The sequence below is a fragment of the Scomber scombrus genome, chromosome 16 (assembly GCF_963691925.1).
Source record: "Scomber scombrus chromosome 16, fScoSco1.1, whole genome shotgun sequence".
In the NCBI taxonomy this organism is placed as follows: Eukaryota; Metazoa; Chordata; class Actinopteri; order Scombriformes; family Scombridae; genus Scomber; species Scomber scombrus.
The window spans coordinates 16,059,094-16,074,045 of record NC_084985.1 but is presented as its reverse complement, the minus strand read 5'-3'; the positions used below and the strand labels follow the sequence as shown (position 1 = coordinate 16,074,045).

Genomic DNA, 14,952 nt, shown 5'->3' with positions numbered 1-14,952 from the left:
ATGGTTTGCCTTAAAATTACATGTCTCGCGATACTAGGACAAATGAACCCGCGCATGTGAATTACAGAGGTCAAACTGCACGTACATACAGGAAGCTATCGCTCTGACAGGAAATAACGTTAGCCATCATTGTTTTCTGAGTGTAGCTGATAGCCATACAGTACACATAATATAAACCACACACGCACACGTTAATTCTTTTGTATGGTAGGAGTACAATATTCAACGATGGACAACTTCGAGACACCGTACGAAGATGAAGCCTCGACTGAGTTTATTGAATGTGCGGTAAGCTAACGTTACTTACTGTCAAAACACTGTCTACACTAGTTGTTACGTCTAGCTACAGTTCATCTAAAGCAGTTTGATACAACAGCTGCTCTGAAGTAGTGCTAGGTAAACGAAGCTGTATAAAATTTGAGTCAACATGAAACAAGTACATTCAAAATTGTTATTGTTTTCAAGCATTTGAAAGTCAAAGTGGCGACATCTACCGGGCAACTATTGGTGTTATATAGGTTTAATTAAATCTGAGATGAAACTGATTTCATTAGTTATTTTGTTCAATAAAGTCTATATGGTTAAAACTGACCACTTTTAAATAGTTAACAGTTTTATTTTTAAATGTCGTGGTATATTTTACTGTCTTTATAGAAAGCATCACTTAAAACGTGTGACAATAATAGAGGGCACTTGGACATCATAATGAAATAAAGATAACATAACAGACATGTCTTTACCTACAACTGGTTGATACATTCAATATGGTAACAGGATATTGGGTATAAATTGTCCCAGTAAAAGTAATAAAGTTTTTTTGTTTTCATAGTATGACATTACATATTTGGCTTCTAGTTTAACTGAGTGGTTGGTTTGAGTGTCAAAGTAATCAATTTTTTCCACAACCCCGACCTTTAGTTGTTTCTTCATAACTGACATTGACATCCACATATCTTGAGTCAAATTTGTCAGTGGGATGTATATTATGCACAGTTTTGTTAGGAATAACAAATTCATATGGTAGAAGCTGTGTTGTTTCAGATTGAATGTTCAAACCAGGAGAGTTCCACACAAATTCCACATGGAGTAATTTTCCTTTCTGCTGTATAAATAGTTTCTTGCAGGTTTGTTAGTACATATTTGACTTTTAGTATCCGATTTTTCGTGATTCATAGTGAGGCAAGGCATTGAAACATCTTGCCATGATTCATTTACTTCGAAAGGTTGATACAGTGTTGAGTAGTCTGCTTTAAGCGTTTTGTCACTCCCAATTTATCTAAAGCAGTCTTAATACAGCAACCTCGAAGTAAGCCCAACTTATTTTTTATTATAGCTATGAGGGAAGAATAAAGAATGCATTAGTTTAAGCTAAATGTACCAAATAATGTGTCAACCGTCATACCTTTGTGTGTATATGATAGTGATTTATGTTTTCTCTTTTTCTCAAGGCCTGCGAAAAATCCATAAGAGGTGATACCTTGTACAAGATACACATGACTACACCAGGACATATAAAGGTATACAGGACAATTTACCAGTGCAGACTTGCCTATGCAGTCTCTGAAAGTTGTACTGTTGTAGCTAAAATACCCAGTGATAGATTTATAGGTTGTTAGCGAGCCCGTAACTGTAACCACTGTTGTTCATTTGACCTGCTTTTCTTTTCATTCAGTCACAAGTCCTTCACAGGTTCTCATAGCTGGGAAACAAGGAGTCTCCAAAAACTATATTCCCTACTGCTGGCAATGACTGGGGATTTGTGGACTTTTTTCCCTCTTAAAGACTGATCCAGTCTATATCTTATCTTTTGCCTGCTTGTATATCCTTATGGTTTGTACCGGATCTATTTCTGTTCTAGTCAAACACAATGCATCTTGGTATGTCAAAGCCAGATACACTGGTGGTACACTAAATACCAGATCAGTGTCAACAACAGGCAAGGTGAGTCAGACTTGATGCTCAAATCCTGTGCATATTGGCATTTTTTGCATATGTGCTTACATTCTTCATTCATGGAACCATGACTACCTTTTCCATCACTTCTTTGGCAACAATGAACAACCAGGGAAAATTGTTGCATACCTATGTTTGCCTTTAACCACCATGAACACTGTGTCCTTGGTGGTGTGAGGTGTGAGGGTTGAAACTGCCACATCCTGGCACTCTGGTTGCTCCAGAACTGCCTACAAGAGTGAGTACCATAAAGCCTGGCCCTCTCCTCTGCGTTCTTGGGGTTGGGATTGTGATGGCGAGGCAGTGCATTGTGCTCAATATTTTATTGATAGTTCAGTAATCACTAATATTACATGAAATGAAATATATGCAAGGCATCATCATACAATCTGCCTTCAGTTCACCATCTGCATTGCCAGTTTCTTCTGACGCATGGGTCAGAGTTTCTGCACAGGCTTAGCTTTTTCATAGGAAGAGACCTGCATATCTTTCAAGCTCCATTTAGTGCATAAGGAACAGTCATTCTGAAGGAGCATTGTCTCTTTGAAGAGCCACCTGGTAGTATGTGTATGGCACGTGAAGGCAACATGTCAGCATGTTTTGGTCAGACGGACCCATAAGACTTGATCTTCATTTCTTTCATGTTGTTTCACATCATTGTATCTGGACAATTGTGATGCACGCAACTTGAATAGAGTAGAAAAAGCGTGCTGTGTAACAGTTCTGCACTACAAAATGTAACCTTACATTTGTTTTCTGAAAGCCATCAGCTATAACTGAACTTGCCTTGGTTCACATGTCAAGTATTGTGCATCAATAAATGAAATGGTATTGATGGTTTTGTACATGACAACCTGAAATCCTGGATAATGAAGTCAGGTCACTTCATCAAATGAGCTTAACATTCTGTGGAACAGTATTTCGTGAGAGATTCTCTCTGATAGTGGGTCTGTCTTGTGGTTTCTGTCATATGGAGGATGTCCTTGAGCTACTGTCTCACATCACTTTAATGTAGACAGTTTCTTTCAATTTTCTGTGTCTGCTTCATATGGAAAAACATGTTTTCCAACACTTTCCAGAAATGTAATAGGTCTGCACCTTGAAATTTCGGGAAATCGTCTGCTAGAGTGTTGATTTGACCAAAAGCTGCAACACTCACAGGTAATGCACATGGGAAACTGGTATGGAGACTTGAGATTCTTGTGTTGGTGGGAAGGTCTGATAACTGACTTCAGACTCAACGCTTTCACACACCTTACTACTGGAAAATGAAGCCTGGTAGACAAACAAATAAACATGGACAATACTTTCACAGCTGACCATTACAAATGATAAAACTTTGTCCAAAGTGGTTGTCTAGCCACAATAACTTGTCAGCAACTGAGCAGCTACGGTCCTCCGTCAGTGTCTGCAGCAGATGCGTTAAGCTGCAAGCTGAAAATTAGATACTGCTTCCCTGCATACAGATAGCCAATTTTCACATCTAATTTGGCCTCTAACGTTCAATATAACCTCCTACCAGTTAGTTCATAAGACATACTTCTTGCATTGTGAACGCCACTTATTATAATCACTTATGTTTACTCATGACATTTGAAAAAGATGACTCCTTCACAACTACTTTAACTACACATACTTAAGTAAATGTGTTAAAAATGTTTTTCTTCCGTGACATAACCTTATCTCTGTTTATAGCAGTGGTGAACTCTAACCATTGTGAAGTGCTGATTGATTTAATTTTCATTGCTCTCCTTTCATCCCTGGCAGAAAGAGGATGCCTTTGTTGCTGCGGGTAAGTAAACTTCATCTTCAGTCTGGTCATTTTGTTATATTCTGGCTCTAGTTTATTTGCCATGTGATCTGTCAGGTAATTCAGTCTAAACATTAAGGTAATGGGAGGCAATTCTAATCTGTTGCCTGGTTTTAATGGACATCGAGCAAGGTCTTAGCGCCCAACCTCCCTAATGTTCTTGTGACTGAATTGAAACAAATCACTGTAGTAGGCCTCCGTAACCTTCCCCGTAGGGGTGGCTATAGCAACATATTAAGGCCCATGGAATGAGATGTCGAACAATTCCTCAAGTGTTATGCCTGGTATTTATATATCATCGTTAGTTTGCAGAAAAAACTGTTTCAGGCAGCCGATATGGCACAACAGTTGCATAAATCCAGCACGTCTGGTTGCCTGACTAATACAGGTCTGGTAATGTTGCACTGGTTTGTTTCTGGTTACTGAAACTAGCAAAAGCAAGCCAGGGTGCAACAAATGGCGCTGCTTGTCACTTCAAATCTTCCCAATCTGCCCAAAACAGTGGCATGGCCAGAAATATCATGATGGATGTGCCTTGTATATCATTGGATGACCCAAGTATAGCTTGCTCCTATGAGCCAAATATAAGCTTGGGAGAGGCATAACTCAGTTATGTCCTCAATTAGGGTATTTTCAAATCTATAGTTAATTTGCTCTGGTCTGAATCGTTGGAAGAGTTGGTAAACTTAATGTGTTTTCCCATTGGTTCAGTTTATTTTTACACAGAAAGCAATATCTAAGTGAACCAAAATGTATCACCATAAGCCATGTGAAAACTTTATTAGCACTCATTGGTTAATTGTGTCTGGGGTGGGATCAAGGACATAAACACTGGAAAAAAGTCCTGAAAAAGGTCCTACCTGTCTGTATTAACAAGCCAGCATCTTTTGTGCTGTATCCAGGTTGGAATTCGATTCACTCTCCATCTACCTCCTTGCAACTGTTGATTTCGCTGATTCACATTTCAGGATGCAAAGACCACTGTATAGCTCAAACTTGTAGAGTATGCCTTGTAGTTCAAGACGAGGTCGGATCACGCTCCCATCAAAAATGGGACAAACAAATCGCACAAAGGTGGAAAACCAACCAGAGTCCCATTCAAAGTCTATACAGGGCAGATTTGAAAATGCCCTTAGAAGGCTTTACAGTACAAGACGTTGTAGAGGATTGCTCCAGGGATGCAATAGTGTCATCATAGTTCATTGTCGCTGTCATCTCTCTTTCGAATGAAAGTTGCAACAAACTGTAGAGACAACTTCTCAACATGTATGTTTTCATCTTGTTTATGGTGGAGGACTGTGCAACTTGTCATGGCCAGTTTTATACATGCTCTTGATGGATGAATCATGCTGGGGAATTTCTTCATTTTGCAGTCTCTTGAAGAAAAAATCTAAACAGCTCTTTTCAGCATCCGTACAGGAAGAGTTTATGGACTTTACATTTACACGAGTTGGCTACCTTCATCAGCCACAATCCTCTGCTAAGAGTTTCACTTAGCACCTGTTGTCGCGCGCTAACTTAGAGAGCAGCTGCCTTCTGCTTGTGCTCTTTGACACTTTGTTGTCCATAAATGTCATTCATTCACCCATCATTCAAATGGGTGGTACTTGCAGACATTTGGATGCCCGGTCCTACCTGTTCCCACAAGGCTGCCCCAAAAACTACTGTAGCCAAATTTGACAGCTATATGAGGGGTACAGCAGGCTCACATTCAGTCATCCTGGTGCTGAAACATCAATGACTTCACCAACACTCAGCTGCATTCATCCTGACTTGGCACAGCGTCACACATGGACGCAGTGGGCCGGAGCGCTCCATGTAGATGCCACTTTTTCCATTAGGCATCTATGAGTTGGCTCCAAACAACACTTAATTGTACTTGTACATTGATAATGAAGTTATCTTATTATCTTATCTTACTGGCAACAGAATTATAGGATGAAAGATACAAGTAAACATCTCCACAATTCTGCACAGAGAAAGGTGTTATGAGTAACTGTAGGTTGCAGAGGAGCTGACACCCAAATGTCATAACAATGGGTTGTGCAATGCTGGGTATGAAACCAGCTAATTTTTTTTAAATTCACCTTTCTGTTGGGAGGTGGATTCAAAACAGAAAGGAAAAAACTACATAAAAGAAATCACCATTAAACATTTTTCAAACAACATCTATGCACGTTTGCTAATGTGCTGCCCCAAGAACCATGTTCCAGCTTTACCTGTTGAGGAATGTAGTGTACGATTAAACAAAGAAAACTGTGCATCAGGTATGCAAAAAAATGGTGTGTGGTACTGGTAGTATTTTAATCAGTCAACATTTCCTTACATAAAGACATTTTCCATCAAATAATCATGAGATACAGAAGATTGTACCATGTGTTTTTTTCAGAGATCACTTCTGTGCTGATGTAAGTAGAGCAGACTTTGAGGACTCAAGTGTTCAAAGCTAAAGCAGTGGAGATCATACATAAAATGTGTATGGTTACTCATCGACAGTAGTCAGATTTGACATTGGTGTGTGAACTGAAGAATCCAACCTCCAAAATATTAACCCTTACACCTCTTGGCATGTCATATACATGTAATATGTGATCATCCACTTGTAAGACTTTCTGGGCAATGGTCTTGAAATCAAGTACATTATGAAGCAATTTATTTAACAAAATTAATACTCACTACAAATCTCATGTAATTAGACTTTTGTCTCATCAAACACTTGGATGTCTGGAAAAAGATTAAGGCAAAAGTTGGTGAGACGTCTAGTGACACATTGGGGTGTTGCTGGACCATAAGCAAAAAAATAGAACTACACAAAAGTTAACAGAACCATTGTACTATACTGTGATCTGACCAGCAAAGTAAGTTAATCTCACAAAAGACATCTGATACAAGCTAAACAGCAAGACAATATTCAAACAATAAGACCATACATTGTACATAATATTGATCTAAAAAAAACCCTCTCTGTTGTAATGCCTGCTAACTGTGAGTGTTTGGCTTTTTCAGGGCTTGGTGTTAGACAACACACTGTACCAGAATTTGAGGACATATTACAATATCTGGAATACTTGAAGCTTGATGAGCCTATCATTGGTGAATAACTTTACTTTTTTTCTTCTTTAAAAAAAATATTCCATTTTGTTCCATGTTCATTTTTATGCCTTTTTATACGTTTTCCTGCTTTTTTTTTCCTAGGTTTGAATTTTTTGGATGAAGTGCCAGATAACGTTGCTGACCAAAACATTGGACCCAGATACACATGTAGGCTATGTAATGTGACTACAAATCTTCCAGAAATGGTCCATCATGTGATAGGACGCAAACACAGGCAGAAATACATGGTAACGCATTTTCATTAGTTTTCACAAAACTCCAGTGGAACTTTTTGAGTGCCTGATATGCTTTTTACTTAAGAAAACAAAATGAAAATGTCTTACCTTGTGTATGTGTAGCAATTGAAACGGCCAGATTTGGTGACCTGGGATAAGCAATCCATAATGACCCAAGGAGGAAAGATCATACGTGCCAGAGCAGAGATAATAGAGAGACAGGATGGAAGAGGATCTCCAACGGTGGGCACACCAATTTGTCATGTTGAATAAATAATGTCTACTTTTAAAATCATGAAATTATTTTGAGAGTAATAAATGTTTTTTATGTTACAGCCAATGAAGAAAACAGTGACTGTGGGCAAATTAAACATCTCTAAAGGTACATTCATACAAAAAAAAGATAATCAAGCTTAGTTAAGCTTGCTAAGCTTGTTCTCACTAGCCTTTGTAAGCGTTGATACACACATAGGAATGTGTCTATTGATAAGTCAATATTCCACCCAGAATATATGTGGTAAAGGACAGTATTACAAAAAGTATGGTAACTGTTCAACATGTCAACATGCATGTTGACATTTTTTTTAACTAATAATCATTGCCTTGCTGAAAAGGATTTTTCAGGCCGATAATGATAATGAACACATGAAATACACAAACATTCCTGATGATAATTTTTTTGTGTCACAATGTGCATGTTTTGAACATGACTTTTTACAGTTGAAAAATAAACTCGTCAGTGGTCTCTGGTGGGCAAATTATGTAATGCAAACATAGTTTGTAGATGCAAATCTTTGGCATTTCTCTATTGGAATTTCTTAAAAACAGCTCATAAAGGAAATACTGTCTGTAATATTATTCTAAACTAATGGTGAAATGATTACTGCTATAAATTAAAAAAAATAATACTTGAAGACCTCATTCCACGTGTAGTTGAACAGTTTACAAGTTACTGTACGTAGCACATGGTTTAGGACCACTGCAACTATAAAAGAAGTGTTTATAAAAACTTTGCAAATGATCCAATACTTTGTTATTTTTACTTTTAAATTTGTTTCCTAGTTCTCCCAAGGCCGAGGCAAAATAGGGATCGAAATATCCCACAGAGTGTGACACAACCTCCAGGACTCAGGAACTATCAAGAAGAGTTCTCTCACCGAGAGAGGAGGTTTTCCCCAGGTTTCCAAAACACAGCCCCATTCCATCCAGACGACCCTTACACTTTAAACACAGACTGCACAGAAGAGGAGCTGCAGAGAGCAGATTACAGAGAAAGCGATATGTACAGACGAGAGAATATGGACAGTGATTATCGTAGGGAGTATGAAGACGAGTATGTTGAAGAGCCACTAACACCAGCTGCACTCAAGCCAAGTGGTGTTCACAAGTATGATTCTAGGGAGGAGATGCACCATGGCCCAGAGTATTACCCCGAAGGGGCTCCTCCTTTCAGAAGGCCATATCCAGAAAAAGATCAGTTGAAGGAGTTCTACACTGAGGAAGTGAGGCGTGGGCGATATCGATCTGCTGAGTATCAGCCCTCACAGCCGGTGTATCCAGAAGACGATAAACGCCAGTGGTCTCTGGACAGGGAATCTGGTAGACATGAAAGCAGGAATAGAGCAGGAAGGCAGGGATCTAGTGAATCAGAGGCCAAGAGGAGGAGCTTTCCTGCACTCATGGAAGATGACCAGACACATTTTATTAGAGATTATGGGCATAAAGTAAGAGGAGAGGAGCAATTTTCCAATGCTGGGCCTAGCAGAACAGGACCCTTCCAGAGACCAATGGAAGTTACCAGGTCCACGTCTGACATCCCAGAGCCATTTAGGAACTTCCTGAAAGGGACTGTTGGTGATGAAGGACACTGTAAAAGAAAAAGAAAGAGTCGCTTCTCTGATGCCACTGCAGAGGAACTGGAGAATGCGAACGAGATGTGAGTGATTTAATATATACCTTTTTTTAAATGCAAATGTTTTATATTATTTAACTAAATGCTATATTTTCATCTCCATATATCATTTTATGTTTGATTTCTGCTTCAGGTTCCATGATGACTATAGACCTCCAAATCCAAAGTTTGGCGGTCATTCTAGATCAGGTGGTGTACTGTTTGAACCTGAAGTCCATAGAACACAACATTCTGACCTTTACACAGAATCTCAGGTAGTTAACTGTAAAGTCAGGGTATTTATTGTGATGAACAAGTAACATGTCAATAATTCATATTTCTATCTTATTCACAATGTGTACTCATTTATGCAGTAAAAAGGTTGTAGTGATGTAGAACCTGTTGTTTTTTAGAACCCATATGATACTGACAGCTACCAAAGAGGAGGCTCTGACTCAGGGAGGGTCCTTGATATGCTGGTAAGATTATGTATTAGAATTTGCAAATCATATAGCAGTGATGTGTTTGTTATGTAGCCATTCATTGTACATGTGATCTTAATGTATTTTTCCCTTGTGACTTTTCCCTAATAGAACAACATTGAAATTGAGAATGCAGAAGAGGCAGAGTTCCTTAAGGACAAACTTTGCACTCTTCTGAAAGAATTCAAGACCAAAAAATCTGAGAAGACTGTGGTATGTGCCACCCTGCAAAGGGACAGTTTTTATGAATTAGCGTGTTGTTTAATTCTCTTCCTCTCTGCAAAGGAAAATAATGAAAGGAGAATGTGTTTTTGTTGTTACAGCAAAATAGCCACGGTCGTGCAGGCATCTCCAGCAGCTTAAAGCCGGACATGCAGCTGCCTCCACGACATCAATATGAGAGATCCTTCAGAGGAGATTCAGACATCAGACAGTCAGAAGATCTCTATCTTAGAGAAGATCACAGAAGAAGAGGTCGGGAGCAGCACCAGCACAATCCTGATGAGCGGCACCAAGAATACGACCATCCTGTACGCGAGGAACCCAGACACTCAAACAGACGCCGCTATGAAGGTAAATTTATGGCATTAGTCGATGTGCTCAACGTCAACATAAATAAACAATTTTCTATAAGCTGCATAGCATGCTGTAATGGGTAAGTTGACAGACAACCTCCGTAAGTTCTGAGTTTGTGCATTTGGTCAAATATTACAAAATATTTTTCATTAAAAGCATTGGGCCAGATGCAAGAACCACTCGTACGCACAGATTCGTTCTTAAACCATGCGTACGAGTGATTTACGAGGATTTGCCGCATTCACCAATTTCCTCGTATTTTGGATTTTCTCTTAGGTACGAACAAAATTTACGAGTGGTGCAGACCTGTTGTACCTGTCACGCACAGCCAACCTGCAGTCCTCCAAAGCAATAAAACACGACTGTTACTGTCTAATTGTCTAATGGCAGTGTGCCAACGATATCATGTCTTTTGGGGGAACTCAATTTATATCTATAAGCAAGATATTATAATCATTTAGTGAAAACATAACACCTCCACACGGGTACCCTCATCTCCAACTTCTTCTGCCGGCTTGCCCTGCGTTGTCATCCCGGGTGTCAAGTCAAGTCAAGTCAAGTCAAACTTTATTTATAAAGCACATTTAAAAACAACCTCAGTTGAACCAAAGTGCTGTACAGTTGTTAAAATACAATATAATCACACACAAATATAATAATAAATAAAACAGTAAAGGAATAATAAGAGCTCAATTTTTTTTTTAAAAAGAGTAAAAGTAAAGTACAATAAAATAAAATAAGAGCCAAGGATTCTCGCCTAGCTGTGGCTGAACGCCAAGGAAAAAAGATGGGTTTTCAGCAGTGTTTTAAAGTGCTCAACAGACTGCAGCTCTGACCTGGATAGGTAGGCTGTTCCACAGCTTTGGGGCCGCCACTGAGAAGGCTCTGTCCCCACGGGTACAAAGTCTGGACCGAGGTACTGCCAGGAGCAGCTGGTTTGCCGACCTAAGTGCTCTGGACATACTGTGAGGCTGTACAAGCTCTGATAAATAAGGTGGTGCCAGACCATTTAAACACTTAAAAACAATTAATAAAACCTTGAACTGGATCATAAAATTAACAGGCAACCAGTGCAAAGATGCAAGGGCGGGACTGATATGATCACGCCGTTTCTTTCCAGTCAGCAGGCGGGCGGCTGCATTCTGGACAACCTGTAACCGACGCAGTGCTGACTGGTCGAGACCAACAAGTAAAGAGTTACAGTAGTCTAGGCGTGATGTAACAAAGGTGTGAATAACTTTCTCAAGTTCCTTTCTGGGGAGATAAGCCTTTACTTTAGCTACTAGTCTTAGCTGGAAGAAGCTTGTTTTAACGATAGAGCTTATCTGTTTATCGAACCTAAAGTCACTGTCCAAGATAACACCAAGGTTCCTTGCAAAAGGGTGACAGTGAGACTTAAGGGTGCCAATGGCGCTGTCATAACCATCTAGGAGATTTTGTTGGCCGAATAAAATAATCTCAGTTTTATTTTTGTTCATGGAGAGAAAGTTCACTTCCATCCAAGATCTAATGTCATTGAGGCAGTCTAATAAGACCTGGACAGAGGCTTGCTCATTTGTTTTTAAGGGTATATAGATTTGTACATCGTCCGCAAAGCAATGAAATGAGACATTGTGCTTTCTGAATATGGATCCCAATGGCAACATATATATTGAAAAGAGAAGGGGGCCCAAAATAGAGCCCTGAGGCACCCCACAGCTCAGGGGTGAAGTGGCCAAAGAATACTGGCCCAGCTGGACAGAGAAGCTCCTGTCTGAGAGATATGACTGAAACCACTTAAGAACGGTACCCTTAATGCCCACACAGGTGTTTAAGCGAGACAGGAGGATGTTGTGATCCACTGTGTCAAAGGCAGCTGTCAGATCCAGAAGGACCAGGACAGCAGATTTACCAGAGTCAACTGTTAAAAGAAGGTCATTTAAAATTCTTAAAAGCGCTGTTTCAGTGCTATGGCGTGACTTGAAACCAGACTGGAACTTCTCTGAAATGCCATTTAGATCAATAAAAGACTGCAGCTGTTCATTAACCACCTTCTCCAAGACCTTAGAAAGAAAAGGAAGCTTGGAGATAGGCCTAAAGTTGGATAAAACTGTGGGGTCAAGATTATGTTTTTTGATGAGGGGCTGGACCACAGCATGTTTAAAGGCAGCTGGGACACATCCAGGTGTTAGCAGGTCTGTGCTGACAGCAGTCCGGCAGCAGGTGTAACATCAGCAGTTGAGCTTCAGAATCAACTGACTTGGATTTTCTTTTTAACATCACTGTATGCCTACTACCACTTAACAGAGAAATTAATAATGTCGATCCGCAGGCTGAGCGATTATTATATTGTCAGTATTTTAGAGACCCCTGAGTAATGGCTGTGAACTACAGGGGATGTAGAGAAGGGGGGAAAGTGTATACTATGTCGCGTTCATTAAATTGCACTTCTGAATCCATAATCATGATGACATTACTCTGTTTGTAAAATAATTAGGCTATTTAGTATAAAGAAGTAGGCTATTTAACAATTTAGGTAGATATATCAGTCATTTGAATTGACAATTGAAACTATGATATAATGTAAGCGTACAATATAAACAGTTACTTTTCCACAGTTACTTTTCCACAATATAAACTGACTATTTATTAATAACTGTTATTCATTTGATTGAAATATTGCCTATCGAAGTAATAGTTTAACTCCCTGGCTGATGACATCCTCTGGCATAATTCATGCTCAGTCATTTTTGTTTTTATTTCTGTGATGGTGCGCAACAGCTGAGACAGCGTTCACAGCACGGGTCATTTTTCCTCATTCTTTGTCTTTCTCAGGACCTTTAATTCCACCACTAACACTAAATAATAATATGTGTTTCTGTTGATCTATTTCTGAGAACGGGACCTCAGTCTGAGAGCTCGTAAAGTTCTTATTCTTAGTCTTTAGTGCCATTTTCATGGATGGAGCTCTACAACCTGCCGGTCGTCTGACCTTATTTGGTATTTTGGGGGCGTCATTCATTTTAATTTACTATTCTCGGGAACGCGCGTTCATTTAGAACAGGTGGGATTCATCATGTTTACGAAGGTCATTTACGACTGTTTCCTGGTGATACGAGTGTTTCGTGAATCCGACGTGGCACACTCGTAAATTCCACCTCACGAAAAAAGTATGACAGATTTAAGAAGAAAAATGCGAACATATCCTTGCATCTGGCCCATTGTGTGGAAGAATTGTTTATATTGTGTATAAACCCATTTGAAATTATTTGTCATGTATGTGTAATAATTTTGGAGGCAGTGTGCACAGTTGTGTAAATTCATCTTGTTATTTTATGTTGTGATAATGACATATCCCTCTGTCAAAATAAGCCTACATTTTTTTCCACTTGGAAAATCCATTGAAGTTGTTTCCCGAATGTTTTTCTTTCAGAAGTTTTTGGGATGTCTGAGATGTATCCGTCACCACATGCTATGCATCCTGATGAGCCAGCACGTCATCCTGAAAGGTTTCAAGATCACATGCAGCCTCGTGACTACCGCCCCTCCGCTGAGGAGTTTTTTGAATCCCGCTCCTCTGCACCTCCCCTCCACATGGAGCGAGGGCCCAGGATGCACAGGGGCCCTCAGTACTCCAACAGCCTGGACAAAATAACCTCCACCCTCCTCGAACTTGTGGCCAGGAAATAATCATGAGATTTTCCATAGATGTTCTGTACAGTCAAGTTCAAGCCTTAAATATTCACACTTTTAACAGAATATTGGGTTTGAAAACACAAATTGATGTTAAATTTCCTTCTCATTGTTTATTTTTTAGATTATTTGCTGTCGACATTTGTGAAGAACTGAATTTAAAAAAATGTTTTTTTATTAAAAATGTGTCTACTACAGCTGTCATGTCTTTAAATTCTTCATATTACTATTATCACCTGCAGCAAGAATAGTATTATTCATTTTTACATTTTAGCCTTGAACTGTGCAGCACATTTGATTAGATTCAACTCACTATTACTGCAAAAACTATGAATACCTGTTTTTGTTTTGTTTGTTTAAAATCTTTTTACTCAAACATTCCAAACAATATGGGGAAACTTTATGCACTGCAACAAGTTACGCTACTTTGTACTTTCTGAGGTACTGATTAAGAAATAAAGTTTATATACAGTATAACTTGTTGAGCTAGTCAACTACATACTGTATACAGTGCAGAAAGTATTCAGGCTCCCTTCACCTTTTCCATGTTTTGTTATGTTGCAGTCTTTTGCTAAAATAATTAATTTTCTATAATAATTCATTATTTTCTTATCAATCTGCACTCAGTACCCTAAAGTGAAAATGCAAAAACAGAAATAAGTTATTAAACTTGATATTTAGCTCAGGTGCTTCCCATTTCTCTTAAATCTCTTTGAGGTGTTTCTACACCTTGATTGGAGTCCACCTGTGTTAAATTCAATTGATGGAACGTGATTTGGAAAGGCAAACACCTGTCTATAATGTGTCAGAGCTGACAGTGCATATAAGATTTTTGTGCTTGTTCCCAAGAGCCTCCATAATTCTTAAAAGGAAAAAGCGTGGAACAACCAGGATTTTTCCTAGAGGTGGCTGCCCGGTTAAACTGAGCATTTGGGGGAGAAGGGCCTTGGTAAGAGAGCTGACCGAGAACCTGATTGTCGCTTTGGCTGAGCTCCAGAGATCCTGTGTGGAGGTGGGAGAAACGTTCGAAGGACAACAATCACTGCAACACTGCAAACGAAGAATAAACTGTTTGGCCTCGGTTCTAAGCATCCTGTCTGGAAAAAACCAGGCACCCCTCATCACCTGCTCATAACATCCCAACGGTGAAGCATGGTGATGGCAGCATCACGCTCGGGGGATTTTTCAGCAGCAGGGACTGGGGGTCTGGTTAGGGTTGAGGGAAAGCTTAACGGAGCA

At 39.4% G+C, this 14,952-nt stretch overlaps 1 protein-coding gene across 2 annotated transcripts; it reads left to right on the top strand.

The window, feature by feature from the left end:
• The first annotated feature begins 124 nt into the window (after window positions 1–124).
• On the top strand, window positions 125–13,903 carry si:ch211-13c6.2 (uncharacterized protein LOC100000125 homolog). 2 transcript variants are annotated; one of them, XM_062436248.1, is made up of 13 exons: window positions 125–288; window positions 1,449–1,517; window positions 3,721–3,745; window positions 6,770–6,856; window positions 6,959–7,104; window positions 7,216–7,335; window positions 7,429–7,474; window positions 8,155–9,028; window positions 9,138–9,258; window positions 9,397–9,462; window positions 9,577–9,678; window positions 9,789–10,038; window positions 13,454–13,903. In XM_062436248.1, the coding sequence occupies exons 1-13, from the start codon at window positions 205–207 to the stop codon at window positions 13,708–13,710; spliced, it is 2,247 nt and encodes a 748-aa protein (XP_062292232.1). In that variant the 5' UTR covers window positions 125–204; the 3' UTR covers window positions 13,711–13,903. The 2 variants fall into 2 exon arrangements, with proteins under 2 accessions (XP_062292232.1, XP_062292233.1); XM_062436249.1 differs by lacking the exon at window positions 3,721–3,745.
• Window positions 13,904–14,952: the final 1,049 nt, after the last annotated feature.